General features: G+C 38.3%; 1 protein-coding gene across 1 annotated transcript in view; it reads left to right on the plus strand.

Annotated features, from left to right (window-relative positions):
• LOC120058157 (receptor-type tyrosine-protein phosphatase-like N) overlaps positions 1–15407 on the plus strand; it is a 69025-nt gene that overhangs the window by 27539 nt on the left and 26079 nt on the right. Inside the window, exon 2 of the mRNA XM_039006625.1 lies at positions 14590–14799. Within this exon, the coding sequence (XP_038862553.1) occupies positions 14590–14799 (210 nt within the window). The remainder of the gene's footprint in view (positions 1–14589; positions 14800–15407) is intronic.

Genomic DNA, 15407 nt, shown 5'->3' on the forward strand with positions numbered 1-15407 from the left:
CACAGCATCACTACTCTCACGTCTCTCATAATATAGTTCAGTATAGTTCTAGTTATATTATAGTTCATTATAGTTCCAGTATAGTTCTAGTTCTATTATAGGTTCAGTATAGTTCAGTATAGTTCTAGTCTATATTATAGTTCAGTATAGTTCTAGTTTATATTCTAGTTCAGTATAGTTCTAGTTTATATATAGTCAGTATAGTTCTAGTTATATTATAGTTTCAGTATAGTTCTGTATATTTCTAGTTTATATTATAGTTCAGTATACGTTCTAGTTTATATCTATAGTTCAGTATAGTTCTAGTTATATTATAGTTCAGTATAGTTCTAGTTATCTTATAGTTCAATATAGTTCAGTATCGTTCTAGTTATACTTATAGTTCAGTATAGTTCTTAGTATATTATAGTTCAGTATAGTTCAGTTTATATTTATAGTTCAATATAGTTCAGTATAGTTCTAGTTATAATTATAGTTCAATATAGTTCATCTATAGTTATAGTATAGTTCAGGTATAGTTCTAGTTATATTATAGTTCAGTATAGGTTCTAGTTATATTATAGTTCAGTATTAGTTCTAGTTATATTATAGTTCAGGATATTTCTAGTTATATTATAGTTTAGTATAGTTCTAGTTATATTATAGTTCAGTATAGGTTCTAGTTATATTATAGTTCAGTAGTAGTTCTAGTTATATTATAGTTCAGTATAGTTCTAGTTTATTATTATAGTTTAGTATATGTTCTAGTTATATTATAGTTCAGTATAGTCTCTAGTTCTATTATAGTTCAGTATAGTTCTAGTTATATTATGAGTTCAGTATAGTCTAGTTTATATTATAGTTCATTATAGTTCAGTATAGTTCAGTATAGTTCTAGTTATATTATAGTTCAGTATAGTTCTAGTTATATTATAGTTCAGTATAGTTCTGTATATTTCTAGTTTATATTATAGTTCAGTATAGTTCTAGTTATATTATAGTTCAGTATAGTTCTAGTTATATTATAGTTCAGTATAGTTCTAGTTATATTATAGTTCAGTATAGTTCAGTATAGTTCTAGTTATATTATAGTTCAGTATAGTTGTAGTTTATATATAGTTCAGTATAGTTCAGTATAGTTCTAGTTATATTATAGTTCAGTATAGTTGTAGTTTATATTATAGTTCAGTATAGTTCAGTATAGTTCTAGTTATATTATAGTTCAGTATAGTTGTAGTTTATATTATAGTTCAGTATAGTTCTAGTTTATATTATAGTTCAGTATAGTTGTAGTTTATATTATAGTTCAGTATAGTTCTAGTTATATTATAGTTCAGTATAGTTCTAGTTATATTATAGTTCAGTATAGTTCAGTATAGTTCTAGTTTATATTATAGTTCAGTATAGTTCTAGTTTATATTATCGTTCAGTATAGTTCAGTATAGTTCTAGTTATATTATAGTTCAGTATAGTTCAGTATAGTTCTAGTTATATTATAGTTCAGTATAGTTCTAGTTATATTATAGTTCAGTATAGTTCTAGTTATATTATAGTTCAGTATAGTTCTAGTTTATATTATAGTTCAGTATAGTTCTAGTTTATATTATAGTTCAGTATAGTTCTAGTTTATATTATAGTTCAGTATAGTTCTAGTTTATATTATAGTTCAGTATAGTTCTAGTTTATATTATAGTTCAGTATAGTTCTAGTTTATATTATAGTTCAGTATAGTTCTAGTTTATATTATAGTTCAGTATAGTTCTAGTTATATTATAGTTCAGTATAGTTGTAGTTTATATTATAGTTCAGTATAGTTGTAGTTTATATTATAGTTCAGTATAGTTCAGTATAGTTCTAGTTATATTATAGTTCAGTATAGTTGTAGTTTATATTATAGTTCAGTATAGTTCTAGTTTATATTATAGTTCAGTATAGTTGTAGTTTATATTATAGTTCAGTATAGTTCTAGTTATATTATAGTTCAGTATAGTTCTAGTTATATTATAGTTCAGTATAGTTCAGTATAGTTCTAGTTTATATTATAGTTCAGTATAGTTCTAGTTTATATTATCGTTCAGTATAGTTCAGTATAGTTCTAGTTATATTATAGTTCAGTATAGTTCAGTATAGTTCTAGTTATATTATAGTTCAGTATAGTTCTAGTTATATTATAGTTCAGTATAGTTCTAGTTATATTATAGTTCAGTATAGTTCTAGTTTATATTATAGTTCAGTATAGTTCTAGTTTATATTATAGTTCAGTATAGTTCTAGTTTATATTATAGTTCAGTATAGTTCTAGTTTATATTATAGTTCAGTATAGTTCTAGTTTATATTATAGTTCAGTATAGTTCTAGTTATATTATAGTTCAGTATAGTTCTAGTTATATTATAGTTCAGTATAGTTCAGTATAGTTCAGTATAGTTCTAGTTATATTATAGTTCAGTATAGTTCTAGTTTATATTATAGTTCAGTATAGTTCTAGTTTATATTATAGTTCAGTATAGTTCTAGTTATATTATAGTTCAGTATAGTTCTAGTTATATTATAGTTCAGTATAGTTCTAGTTATATTATAGTTCAGTATAGTTCAGTATAGTTCTAGTTATATTATAGTTCAGTATAGTTGTAGTTTATATTATAGTTCAGTATAGTTCAGTATAGTTCTAGTTATATTATAGTTCAGTATAGTTGTAGTTTATATTATAGTTCAGTATAGTTCAGTATAGTTCTAGTTATATTATAGTTCAGTATAGTTGTAGTTTATATTATAGTTCAGTATAGTTCTAGTTTATATTATAGTTCAGTATAGTTGTAGTTTATATTATAGTTCAGTATAGTTCTAGTTATATTATAGTTCAGTATAGTTCTAGTTATATTATAGTTCAGTATAGTTCAGTATAGTTCTAGTTTATATTATAGTTCAGTATAGTTCTAGTTTATATTATCGTTCAGTATAGTTCAGTATAGTTCTAGTTATATTATAGTTCAGTATAGTTCAGTATAGTTCTAGTTATATTATAGTTCAGTATAGTTCTAGTTATATTATAGTTCAGTATAGTTCTAGTTATATTATAGTTCAGTATAGTTCTAGTTTATATTATAGTTCAGTATAGTTCTAGTTTATATTATAGTTCAGTATAGTTCAGTATAGTTCTAGTTTATATTATAGTTCAGTATAGTTCTAGTTTATATTATAGTTCAGTATAGTTCTAGTTTATATTATAGTTCAGTATAGTTCTAGTTTATATTATAGTTCAGTATAGTTCTAGTTATATTATAGTTCAGTATAGTTGTAGTTTATATTATAGTTCAGTATAGTTGTAGTTTATATTATAGTTCAGTATAGTTCAGTATAGTTCTAGTTATATTATAGTTCAGTATAGTTGTAGTTTATATTATAGTTCAGTATAGTTCTAGTTTATATTATAGTTCAGTATAGTTGTAGTTTATATTATAGTTCAGTATAGTTCTAGTTATATTATAGTTCAGTATAGTTCTAGTTATATTATAGTTCAGTATAGTTCAGTATAGTTCTAGTTTATATTATAGTTCAGTATAGTTCTAGTTTATATTATCGTTCAGTATAGTTCAGTATAGTTCTAGTTATATTATAGTTCAGTATAGTTCAGTATAGTTCTAGTTATATTATAGTTCAGTATAGTTCTAGTTATATTATAGTTCAGTATAGTTCTAGTTATATTATAGTTCAGTATAGTTCTAGTTTATATTATAGTTCAGTATAGTTCTAGTTTATATTATAGTTCAGTATAGTTCTAGTTTATATTATAGTTCAGTATAGTTCTAGTTTATATTATAGTTCAGTATAGTTCTAGTTTATATTATAGTTCAGTATAGTTCTAGTTTATATTATAGTTCAGTATAGTTCTAGTTTATATTATAGTTCAGTATAGTTCTAGTTTATATTATAGTTCAGTATAGTTCTAGTTATATTATAGTTCAGTATAGTTCTAGTTATATTATAGTTCAGTATAGTTCAGTATAGTTAGTATAGTATAGTTCAGTATAGTTCTAGTTATAGTATAGTTCAGTATAGTTCTAGTTTATATTATAGTTCAGTATAGTTCAGTATAGTTCTAGTTATATTATAGTTCAGTATAGTTCAGTATAGTTCTAGTTATATTATAGTTCAGTATAGTTCTAGTTATATTATAGTTCAGTATAGTTCTAGTTTATATTATAGTTCAGTATAGTTCTAGTTATATTATAGTTCAGTATAGTTCTAGTTATATTATAGTTCAGTATAGTTCAGTATAGTTCTAGTTATATTATAGTTCAGTATAGTTCTAGTTATATTATAGTTCAGTATAGTTCTAGTTATATTATAGTTCAGTATAGTTCTAGTTATATTATAGTTCAGTATAGTTCTAGTTATATTATAGTTCAGTATAGTTCAGTATAGTTCTAGTTATATTATAGTTCAGTATAGTTCTAGTTATATTATAGTTTAGTATAGTTCTAGTTATATTATAGTTCAGTATAGTTCTAGTTATATTATAGTTCAGTATAGTTCTAGTTATATTATAGTTCAGTATAGTTCTAGTTATATTATAGTTCAGTATAGTTCTAGTTATATTATAGTTCAGTATAGTTCTAGTTATATTATAGTTCAGTATAGTTCAGTATAGTTCTAGTTATATTATAGTTCAGTATAGTTCTAGTTATATTATAGTTTAGTATAGTTCTAGTTATATTATAGTTCAGTATAGTTCTAGTTATATTATAGTTCAGTATAGTTCTAGTTATATTATAGTTCAGTATAGTTCTAGTTATATTATAGTTCAGTATAGTTCAGTATAGTTCAGTATAGTTCTAGTTATATTATAGTTCAGTATAGTTCTAGTTTATATTATAGTTCAGTATAGTTCTAGTTATATTATAGTTCAGTATAGTTCTAGTTATATTATAGTTCAGTATAGTTCTAGTTTATATTATAGTTCAGTATAGTTCTAGTTATATTATAGTTCAGTATAGTTCTAGTTATATTATAGTTCAGTATAGTTCTAGTTTATATTATAGTTCAGTATAGTTCTAGTTATATTATAGTTCAGTATAGTTCAGTATAGTTCTAGTTTATATTATAGTTCAGTATAGTTCTAGTTTATATTATAGTTCAGTATAGTTCAGTATAGTTCTAGTTATATTATAGTTCAGTATAGTTCTAGTTATATTATAGTTCAGTATAGGTCTAGTTTATATTATAGTTCAGTATAGTTATAGTATAGTTCAGTATAGTTCTAGTTTATATTATAGTTCAGTATAGTTCTAGTTTATATTATAGTTCAGTATAGTTATATTATAGTTCAGTATAGTTCTAGTTATATTATAGTTCAGTATAGGTCTAGTTTATATTATAGTTCAGTATAGTTCAGTATAGGTCTAGTTATATTATAGTTCAGTATAGTTCTAGTTTATATTATAGTTCAGTATAGTTCTAGTTATATTATAGTTCAGTATAGTTCTAGTTATATTATAGTTCAGTATAGTTCTAGTTATATTATAGTTCAGTATAGTTCAGTATAGTTCTAGTTATATTATAGTTCAGTATAGTTCTAGTTATATTATAGTTCAGTATAGTTCAGTATAGTTCTAGTTATATTATAGTTCAGTATAGTTCAGTATAGTTCTAGTTATATTATAGTTCAGTATAGTTCTAGTTATATTATAGTTCAGTATAGTTCAGTATAGTTCAGTATAGTTCTAGTTTATATTATAGTTCAGTATAGTTCAGTATAGTTCTAGTTATATTATAGTTCAGTATAGTTCAGTATAGTTCTAGTTATATTATAGTTCAGTATAGTTCAGTATAGTTCTAGTTATATTATAGTTCAGTATAGTTCTAGTTATATTATAGTTCAGTATAGTTCAGTATAGTTCAGTATAGTTCTAGTTTATATTATAGTTCAGTATAGTTCAGTATAGTTCTAGTTATATTATAGTTCAGTATAGTTCAGTATAGTTCTAGTTATATTATAGTTCAGTATAGTTCTAGTTATATTATAGTTCAGTATAGTTCAGTATAGTTCAGTATAGTTCTAGTTTATATTATAGTTCAGTATAGTTCTAGTTATATTATAGTTCAGTATAGTTCTAGTTATATTATAGTTCAGTATAGTTCAGTATAGTTCTAGTTTATATTATAGTTCAGTATAGTTCTAGTTTATATTACAGTTCAGTATAGTTCTAGTTATATTATAGTTCAGTATAGTTCAGTATAGTTCAGTATAGTTCAGTATAGTTCAGTATAGTTCTAGTTATATTATAGTTCAGTATAGTTCAGTATAGTTCTAGTTATATTATAGTTCAGTATAGTTCTAGTTATATTATAGTTCAGTATAGTTCTAGTTTATATTATAGTTCAGTATAGTTCTAGTTATATTATAGTTCAGTATAGTTCAGTATAGTTCTAGTTTATATTATAGTTCAGTATAGTTCTAGTTTATATTATAGTTCAGTATAGTTCTAGTTATATTATAGTTCAGTATAGTTCTAGTTATATTATAGTTCAGTATAGTTCAGTATAGTTCTAGTTTATATTATAGTTCAGTATAGTTCTAGTTATATTATAGTTCAGTATAGTTCTAGTTATATTATAGTTCAGTATAGTTCAGTATAGTTCTAGTTTATATTATAGTTCAGTATAGTTCAGTATAGTTCTAGTTTATATTACAGTTCAGTATAGTTCTAGTTATATTATAGTTCAGTATAGTTCAGTATAGTTCAGTATAGTTCTAGTTATATTATAGTTCAGTATAGTTCAGTATAGTTCTAGTTATATTATAGTTCAGTATAGTTCTAGTTTATATTATAGTTCAGTATAGTTCTAGTTTATATTATAGTTCAGTATAGTTCTAGTTATATTATAGTTCAGTATAGTTCAGTATAGTTCTAGTTTATATTATAGTTCAGTATAGTTCTAGTTATATTATAGTTCAGTATAGTTCAGTATAGTTCAGTATAGTTCTAGTTATATTATAGTTCAGTATAGTTCAGTATAGTTCTAGTTATATTATAGTTCAGTATAGTTCTAGTTTATATTATAGTTCAGTATAGTTCTAGTTTATATTATAGTTCAGTATAGTTCTAGTTATATTATAGTTCAGTATAGTTCTAGTTATATTATAGTTCAGTATAGTTCAGTATAGTTCTAGTTATATTATAGTTCAGTATAGTTCAGTATAGTTCTAGTTTATATTATAGTTCAGTATAGTTCTAGTTATATTATAGTTCAGTATAGTTCTAGTTATATTATAGTTCAGTATAGTTCTAGTTTATATTATAGTTCAGTATAGTTGTCACGTTCCTGACCTGTTTTCCTTTGTTATGTATTTGTTTTAGTTGGTCAGGGCGTGAATTGGGTGGGTTGGTCTAGGTTTCTATTTCTATGTGGGGTTTTGTGTTCGGCCTGGTATGATTCTCAATCAGAGACAGGTGTGTATCGTTTGTCTCTGATTGAGAGTCATACTAAGGCAGCCTGGGTTTCACTTGTGTTTTGTGGGTGTTTGTTCCTGTGTCAGCGTTTGGGCCACACAGGACTGTGTCAGGTTAGTCACGTTTGTTGTTTTGTTAAATTGTAGTGTTTGTTGGTTTGCCATTAAATCATGAATACTTACCAATCCGCATCTTGGTCCGATCCATGCTCCTCCTCGTCTGAGGAGGAGAACGACATTGACAGCCGTTACAGAAACACCCACCAAACCAGGACCAAGCGGATTGGAAAAGGACGGCAAGAACAAAAGCAATGGAGAGAAGAGGAATGGACATGGGAGCAAATATTCAACGGAGAAGGACCCTGGGCTAAGGTGGGAGAGAATTGCCGCTCTCGGGAGGAGAAGGAGGCAGCCACAGCCCAGGAGCGCTGGTATGAGGAGGCAGCACGTAAGAGAGGCTGGAAGCCCGAGAGGCTCACCCAAAAATTTCTTGGGGGGGGGGGCTAAAGGGGAGTGTGGCGAAGCCGGGTTGGTTACCTGAGCCAACTCCCCGGGCTTACCGTGGAGTGAGAGGGCGTCGTACTGGTCAGACACCGTGTTATGCGGTAAAGCGCACGGTGTCCCCAGTACGCGTGCTTAGCCCAGTGCGGGCTATTCCACCTTGCCGCACTGGTAGGGCTAGGTTGGGCATCGAGCCGGATGCCATGAAGCCGGCCCAACGTATCTGGCCTCCAGTACGTCTCCTCGGGCCGGCGTACATGGCACCAGCCTTACAGGTGGTGTCCCCGGTTCGCCTGCATAGCCCAGTGCGGGTTATTCCACCTCGCCGCACTGGCAGGGCTACGGGGACCACTCAACCTGGTAAGGTTGGGGAGGCTTGGTGCTCAAGAGCGCGTGTCCTCCTTCACGGTCCGGCATATCCGGCGCCACCTTCCCACCCCAGCTCAGTACCACCAGTGCCTACTCCACGCACCAGGCTTCCAGTGCGTTTCCAGAGCCCTGTTCCTCCTCCACGCACTCTCCCTATGGTGCGTGTCTCCAGCTCAGTGCCTCCAGTTCCGGTACCACGCACCAGGCCTACTGTGCGCCTCAGCAGGTCAGAGTCGGCCGTCTGCCCAACGCCGCCTGCACTGCTCGTCTGTCCAGCGCCGTCTGAACTGCCTGCCTGCCCAGCACCATCTGAGCCATCCGTCTGCCCAGCGCCGTCTGAGCCATCCGTCTGCCCAGCGCCGTCTGAGCCATCCGTCTGCCCAGCGCCGTCTGAGCCATCCGTCTGCCCAGCGCCGTCTGAGCTATCCGTCTGCCCAGCGCCATCTGAGCCATCCGTCTGCCCAGCGCCATCTGAGCCATCCGTCTGCCCAGCGCCATCTGAGCCATCCGTCTGCCACGAGCCTTCAGAGCCGCCCGTCTGTCCCGAGCCATTAGAGCCGTCCGTCAGTCAGGAGCCGCTAGAGCCGTCCGTCAGTCAGGAGCTGCCAGAGACGCCAGCCAGTCAGGAGCTGCCAGAGACGCCAGCCAGTCAGGAGCTGCCAGATCCGCCAGCCAGTCAGGAGCTGCCAGATCCGCCAGCCAGTCAGGAGCTGCCAGATCCGCCAGCCAGTCAGGAGCTGCCAGATCCGCCAGCCAGTCAGGAGCTGCCAGATCCGCCAGCCAGTCAGGAGCTGCCAGATCCGCCAGCCAGTCAGGAGCTGCCAGAACTGCCCTTCAGTCATGAGCTGCCCTCCAGTCATGAGCTGCCCTCCAGTCATGAGCTGCCCTCCAGTCATGAGCTGCCCTCCAGTCATGAGCTGCCCTCCAGTCATGAGCTGCCCTCCAGTCATGAGCTGCCCCTTATCCTGGTGCTGCCCCTTATCCTGGTGCTGCCCCTTATCCTGGTGCTGCCCCTCAGTCAACTGCTACCCCTCAGTCTGTTACTGCCTTTTGGAATAGCGGGATTGACATGGAGGGTGAATATTGGGAGGAGGCCACGGAAGCGGGGGTTGACTATGGTGGGGTGGGGACCACGACCAGCGCCAGAGCCGCCACCGTGAACAGACGCCCACCCAGACCCTCCCCTAGACTTTGTGCTGGTGCGCCCGGAGTTCGCACCTTAAGGGGGGGGTTCTGTCACGTTCCTGACCTGTTTTCCTTTGTTATGTATTTGTTTTAGTTGGTCAGGGCGTGAATTGGGTGGGTTGGTCTAGGTTTCTATTTCTATGTGGGGTTTTGTGTTCGGCCTGGTATGATTCTCAATCAGAGACAGGTGTGTATCGTTTGTCTCTGATTGAGAGTCATACTAAGGCAGCCTGGGTTTCACTTGTGTTTTGTGGGTGTTTGTTCCTGTGTTAGCGTTTGGGCCACACAGGACTGTTGCAGGTTAGTCACGTTTGTTGTTTTGTTAAATTGTAGTGTTTGTTGGTTTGCCATTAAATCATGAATACTTACCAATCCGCATCTTGGTCCGATCCATGCTCCTCCTCGTCTGAGGAGGAGAACGACATTGACAGCCGTTACAATAGTTCTAGTTATATGATAGTTCAGTATAGTTCAGTGTAGTTGTAGTTTATATTAAGGTTCAGTATAGTTGTAGTTTATATTCCAGTAATTATGCATGGCTGGGGAGGTAATGACTTACACTGATTTTTTTGGGGGAGTAGCTGCATGAGGTTCGGCGTGTGGCAGTGCACGTGTTTGTGTGTGCACATGGCAGTGTGTGTGTGAGTATGTGTGGGTTGACAGGGTAATTAGCCAATAATGATGTCACTGACATCTAGCTTGTTAACACAAACAGGGGGTGAGACAAAGCAGAGAGGGGGAGAGAAGGGGAAGAGAGGGGGTGAGACAAAGTAGAGGGGGGAGAAAGGGGAAGAGCGGGGGGTGAGATAAAGGCGAAAGTGGGAGAGGGCAGACCCTGCCTGTGGGCAACACAAACACAACCTCTTTAATCCTTCTCCTCCTCCTCACCTCTCTGTCATATTCTGCTCCTGCTCTATCATTAAGACTGGGGAAGAGACAGAGAGACTGGGGCAGAGACAGAGAGACTGGGGCAGAGACAGAGAGACTGGGGCAGAGACAGAGAGACTGGGGCAGAGACAGAGAGACTGGGGAAGAGACAGAGAGACTGGGGAAGAGACAGAGAGACTGGGGAAGAGACAGACGTCATTAGGACTGGGGAAGAGACAGAGAGACTGGGGAAGAGACAGAGAGACTGGGGCAGAGACAGAGAGACTGGGGCAGAGACAGAGAGACTGGGGAAGAGACAGAGAGACTGGGGAAGAGACAGACGTCATTAAGACTGGGGAAGAGACAGAGAGACTGGGGCAGAGACAGAGAGACTGGGGAAGAGACAGAGAGACTGGGGAAGAGACAGAGAGACTGGGGCAGAGACAGAGAGACTGGGGAAGAGACAGAGAGACTGGGGAAGAGACAGACGTCATTAGGACTGGGGAAGAGACAGAGAGACTGGGGAAGAGACAGAGAGACTGGGGCAGAGACAGAGAGACTGGGGCAGAGACAGAGAGACTGGGGAAGAGACAGAGAGACTGGGGAAGAGACAGACGTCATTAAGACTGGGGAAGAGACAGAGAGACTGGGGCAGAGACAGAGAGACTGGGGAAGAGACAGAGAGACTGGGGAAGAGACAGAGAGACTGGGGCAGAGACAGAGAGACTGGGGAAGAGACAGACGTCGTAAGACTTGGGAAGAGACAGAGAGACTGGGGAAGAGACAGACGTCATTAAAACTGGGAAAAGACAGCGAGACTGGGGAAGAGACAGAGAGACTGGGGAAGAGACAGAGAGACTGGGGCAGAGACAGAGAGACTGGGGCAGAGACAGAGAGACTGGGGCAGAGACAGAGAGACTGGGGAAGAGACAGACGTCATTAAGACTTGGGAAGAGACAGAGAGACTGGGGAAAAGACAGAGAGACTGGGGCAGAGACAGAGAGACTGGGGCAGAGACAGAGAGACTGGGGCAGAGACAGAGAGACTGGGGCAGAGACAGAGAGACTGGGGAAGAGACAGACGTCATTAAGACTTGGGAAGAGACAGAGAGACTGGGGAAGAGACAGACGTCATTAAGACTGGGGAAAAGACAGCGAGACTGGGGAAGAGACAGAGAGACTGGGGAAGAGACAGAGAGACTGGGTAAGAGACAGATGTCATTAAGACTGGGAAAGAGACAGAGAGACTGGGGAAGAGACAGAGATACTGGGGAAGAGACAGAGAGACTGGGGAAGAGACAGAGAGACTGGGGAAGAGACAGAGAGACTGGGGAAGAGACAGAGAGACTGGGGAAGAGACAGAGAGACTGGGGAAGAGACAGAGAGTCTGGGGAAGAGACAGATGTCATTAGGACTGGGGACAAGACAGAGAGACTGGGTAAGAGACAGCGAGACTGGGGAAGAGACAGCGAGACTTGGGAAGCGACAGAGAGACTGGGGAAGAGACAGAGAGACTGGGTAAGAGACAGAGAGACTGGGGAAGAGACAGAGAGACTGGGGAAGAGACAGAGAGACTGGGGAAGAGACAGAGAGACTGGGGAAGAGACAGAGAGACTGGGGAAGAGACAGAGAGACTGGGGAAGAGACAGAGAGTCTGGGGAAGAGACAGATGTCATTAGGACTGGGGACAAGACAGAGAGACTGGGTAAGAGACAGCGAGACTGGGGAAGAGACAGCGAGACTTGGGAAGCGACAGAGAGACTGGGGAAGAGACAGAGAGACTGGGTAAGAGACAGAGAGACTGGGTAAGAGACAGAGAGACTGGGGAAGAGACAGAGAGACTGGGGAAGAGACAGCGAGACTGGGGAAGAGACAGAGAGACTGGGGAAGAGACAGAGAGACTGGGGAAGAGACAGCGAGACTGGGGAAGAGACAGCGAGACTGGGGAAGAGACAGAGAGACAGAGAGACTGGGGAAGAGACAGAGAGACAGATAGATTGGGGAAGAGACAGAGAGACTGGGGAAGAGACAGAGAGACAGATAGATTGGGGAAGAGACAGAGAGACTGGGGCAGAGACAGAGAGACAGATAGATTGGGGAAGAGACAGAGAGACTGGGGAAGAGACAGAGAGACAGATAGATTGGGGAAGAGACAGCGAGACTGGGGAAGAGACAGAGAGACAGATAGATTGGGGAAGAGACAGATAGATTGGGGAAGAGACAGAGAGACTGTGGAAGAGACAGAGAGTCTGGGGAAGAGACAGATGTCATTAGCACTGGGGACAAGACATAGAGACTGGGGAAGAGACAGAGAGAATGGGGAAGAGACAGAGAGACTGGGGAAGAGACAGCGAGACTGGGTAAGAGACAGAGAGACTGGGGAAGAGACAGAGAGACTGGGGAAGAGACAGAGAGACTGGGGAAGAGACAGAGAGACTGGGGAAGAGACAGAGAGACTGGGTAAGAGACAGAGAGACTGGGTAAGAGACAGAGAGACTGGGGAAGAGACAGAGAGACAGATAGATTGGGGAAGAGACAGGGAGACTGGGGAAGAGACAGAAGGACTGTGGAAGAGACAGAGAGACTGGGAAAGAGACAGAGAGACTGGGGAAGAGACAGAGATAATGGGGAAGAGACAGAGAGACTGGGGAAGAGACAGAGAGACTGGGGAAGAGACAGAGAGACTGGGGAAGAGACAGAGATACTGGGGAAGAGACAGAGAGACTGGGGAAGAGACAGATGTCATTAGGACTGGGGACAAGACAGAGAGACTGGGGAAGAGACAGAGAGACTGGGGAAGAGACAGAGAGATTGGGGAAGAGACAGAGAGACTGGGGAAGAGACAGAGAGACTGGGGAAGAGACAGAGAGACTGGGGAAGAGACAGAGAGACTGGGGAAGAGACAGAGTGACTGGGGAAGAGACAGAGTGACTGGGGAAGAGACAGAGTGACTGGGGAAGAGACAGAGAGACTGGGGAAGAGACGAACATTATTATAGTCAACCCACTGAAAACAAATTCTTCACAACATACACTACCTTTCAAAATTTTGGGGTCACTTAGAAATGTCCTTGTTCTTGAATGAAAGCAACTTTTTTGTCCATTAAAATAACATAAAATTGACCAGAAATACAGTGTAAACATCGTTAATGTTGTAAATGACTATTGTAGCTGGAAACGGCAGATTTTTTTCATGGAATATCTACAAAGGCGTACAGAGGCCCCTATATCAGCAGCCATCACTCCTGTGTTCCAATGTCACATTGTGTTAGCTAATCAAAGTTGATGATTTTAAAAGGCTAATTGATCATTAGAAAACCCTTTTGCAATTACGTTAGCACAGCTGAAAACTGTTGTTCTGATTAAAGAAGCAATAGGAGTAGAACACAGCATTGTACGAGATCTTCAGTTTCTTGGCAATTTCTCGCATGGAATAACCTTCATTTCTCAGAACAAGAATAGACTGACGAGTTTTTAGAAGAAAGTCCTTTGTTTCTGGCCATTTTGAGCCTGTAATCGAACCCACAAATGCTGATGCTCCAGATACTCAACTGGTCTCAAGAAGGCCAGTTTTATTGCTTCTTTAATCGGCACCGCAGTTTTCAGCTGTGTTATTTTAATGGACAAAAAAATGTGGTTTTCTTTCAAAAACAAGGACATTTCTAAGTGACCCCAAACTTTTGAACGGTAGTGTACATATAAACAAACAGGTATCTTTGTCGACATGAATCTTTCTCTTTCCTATTTCCCTTGACCCCATTCCTTTACTCTCTCTCTCTCTGTCTTCCTCCCTCTCTCTCTCTCTCTCTCTCTGTCTTCCTCCTCTTCCTCTCTCTCTCTCACTGTCTCTCTCTGTCTTCCTCTCTCTCTCTCCCTGTCTCTCACTCTCTATCTCTCTCTCTCTGTCTCTCCCTGTCTCTCTCTGTCTTCCTCCCTCTCTCTCTCTGTCTCTCTCTGTCTCTCTCTCTCTCTCCATCTCTCTCTCTCTCTCTCTCTGTCTTCCTCCTCTTCCTCTCTCTCTCTCGCTGTCTCTCTCTGTCTTCCTCTCTCTCTCTCTCTGTCTCTCTCTCTCTGTCTCTCCCTGTCTCTCTCTCTGTCTTCCTCCCTCCTCTCTCTCTCTCTCTGTCTTCCTCCCTCTCTCCTCTCCCTCTCTCTCTCTCTCTCTGTCTTCCTCCTCTTCCTCTCTCTGTCTCTCTGTCTCTCTCTGTCTTCCTCCTCCCTCTCTCTCCCCCCCTACAGAGGAGCGAGGGTCATGGGCTGCCCCATGCCACGCGGGTGAGGGAGGGCTCCAGTGGGCTGGTACTGGCGCTGGTGTCCATGGCGTGTGTGAGCGGGGTGGTGGTGGTAGCGCTGACCATTGCCTGTCTCCGACACCACGCCAAGCAGCTGGCCTCCGGGAAACTGGGCCTCGGACCCGAGGGAGGACCGGAGACACATGTTGACTACCAGGTAGGAGAGGTCAGGAGGTACTTTGACTACCAGGTAGGAGATGACACCCTATTCTTTATATTGAGAACTACTTCTAAAGCGTTGGTGCACGTCATTTCAAACAAAACATTTTATGACGTTGGAAAACATTGGATTTGCAATAAGTCATCAACATAAAGGAATTCCGTCATTATTTTCACCCAACTTTTAACCTAAATTCAAAAAAATAAATAAATTATGTTTGTGGATTTCATATTGAATTCACATGAACTCAACTCAACAAAACACAATGTCAGTGGGAAGTATTGCAGTAGATAGGGAAAGGGGTCCCATTTGGGATTCAAACACACTTTGAGAACCAGGCAGACCTGAAAATAGTTGTATTTTTGTCACGCCCTGACCTGAGATATCTCTGTTTTCTTCATATTTTTGTTTAGGTCAGGGTGTGACTAGGGTGGGTAAGTTCGTTTTTGTTTTGTCTAGGGTTTTTTGTAAGTTTAGAGTTTTAGTAGGTCTAGGTGATTTGTATGTCTATGGTGGCCTGATATGGTTCCCAATCAGAGGCAGCTGTTTATCGTTGTCTCTGATTGGGGATCATATTTAGGCAGCCATTTTCCCTTTGGTGTTCG

Source organism: Salvelinus namaycush, chromosome 13, assembly GCF_016432855.1.
Source record: "Salvelinus namaycush isolate Seneca chromosome 13, SaNama_1.0, whole genome shotgun sequence".
NCBI classification, from domain to species: domain Eukaryota; kingdom Metazoa; phylum Chordata; class Actinopteri; order Salmoniformes; family Salmonidae; genus Salvelinus; species Salvelinus namaycush.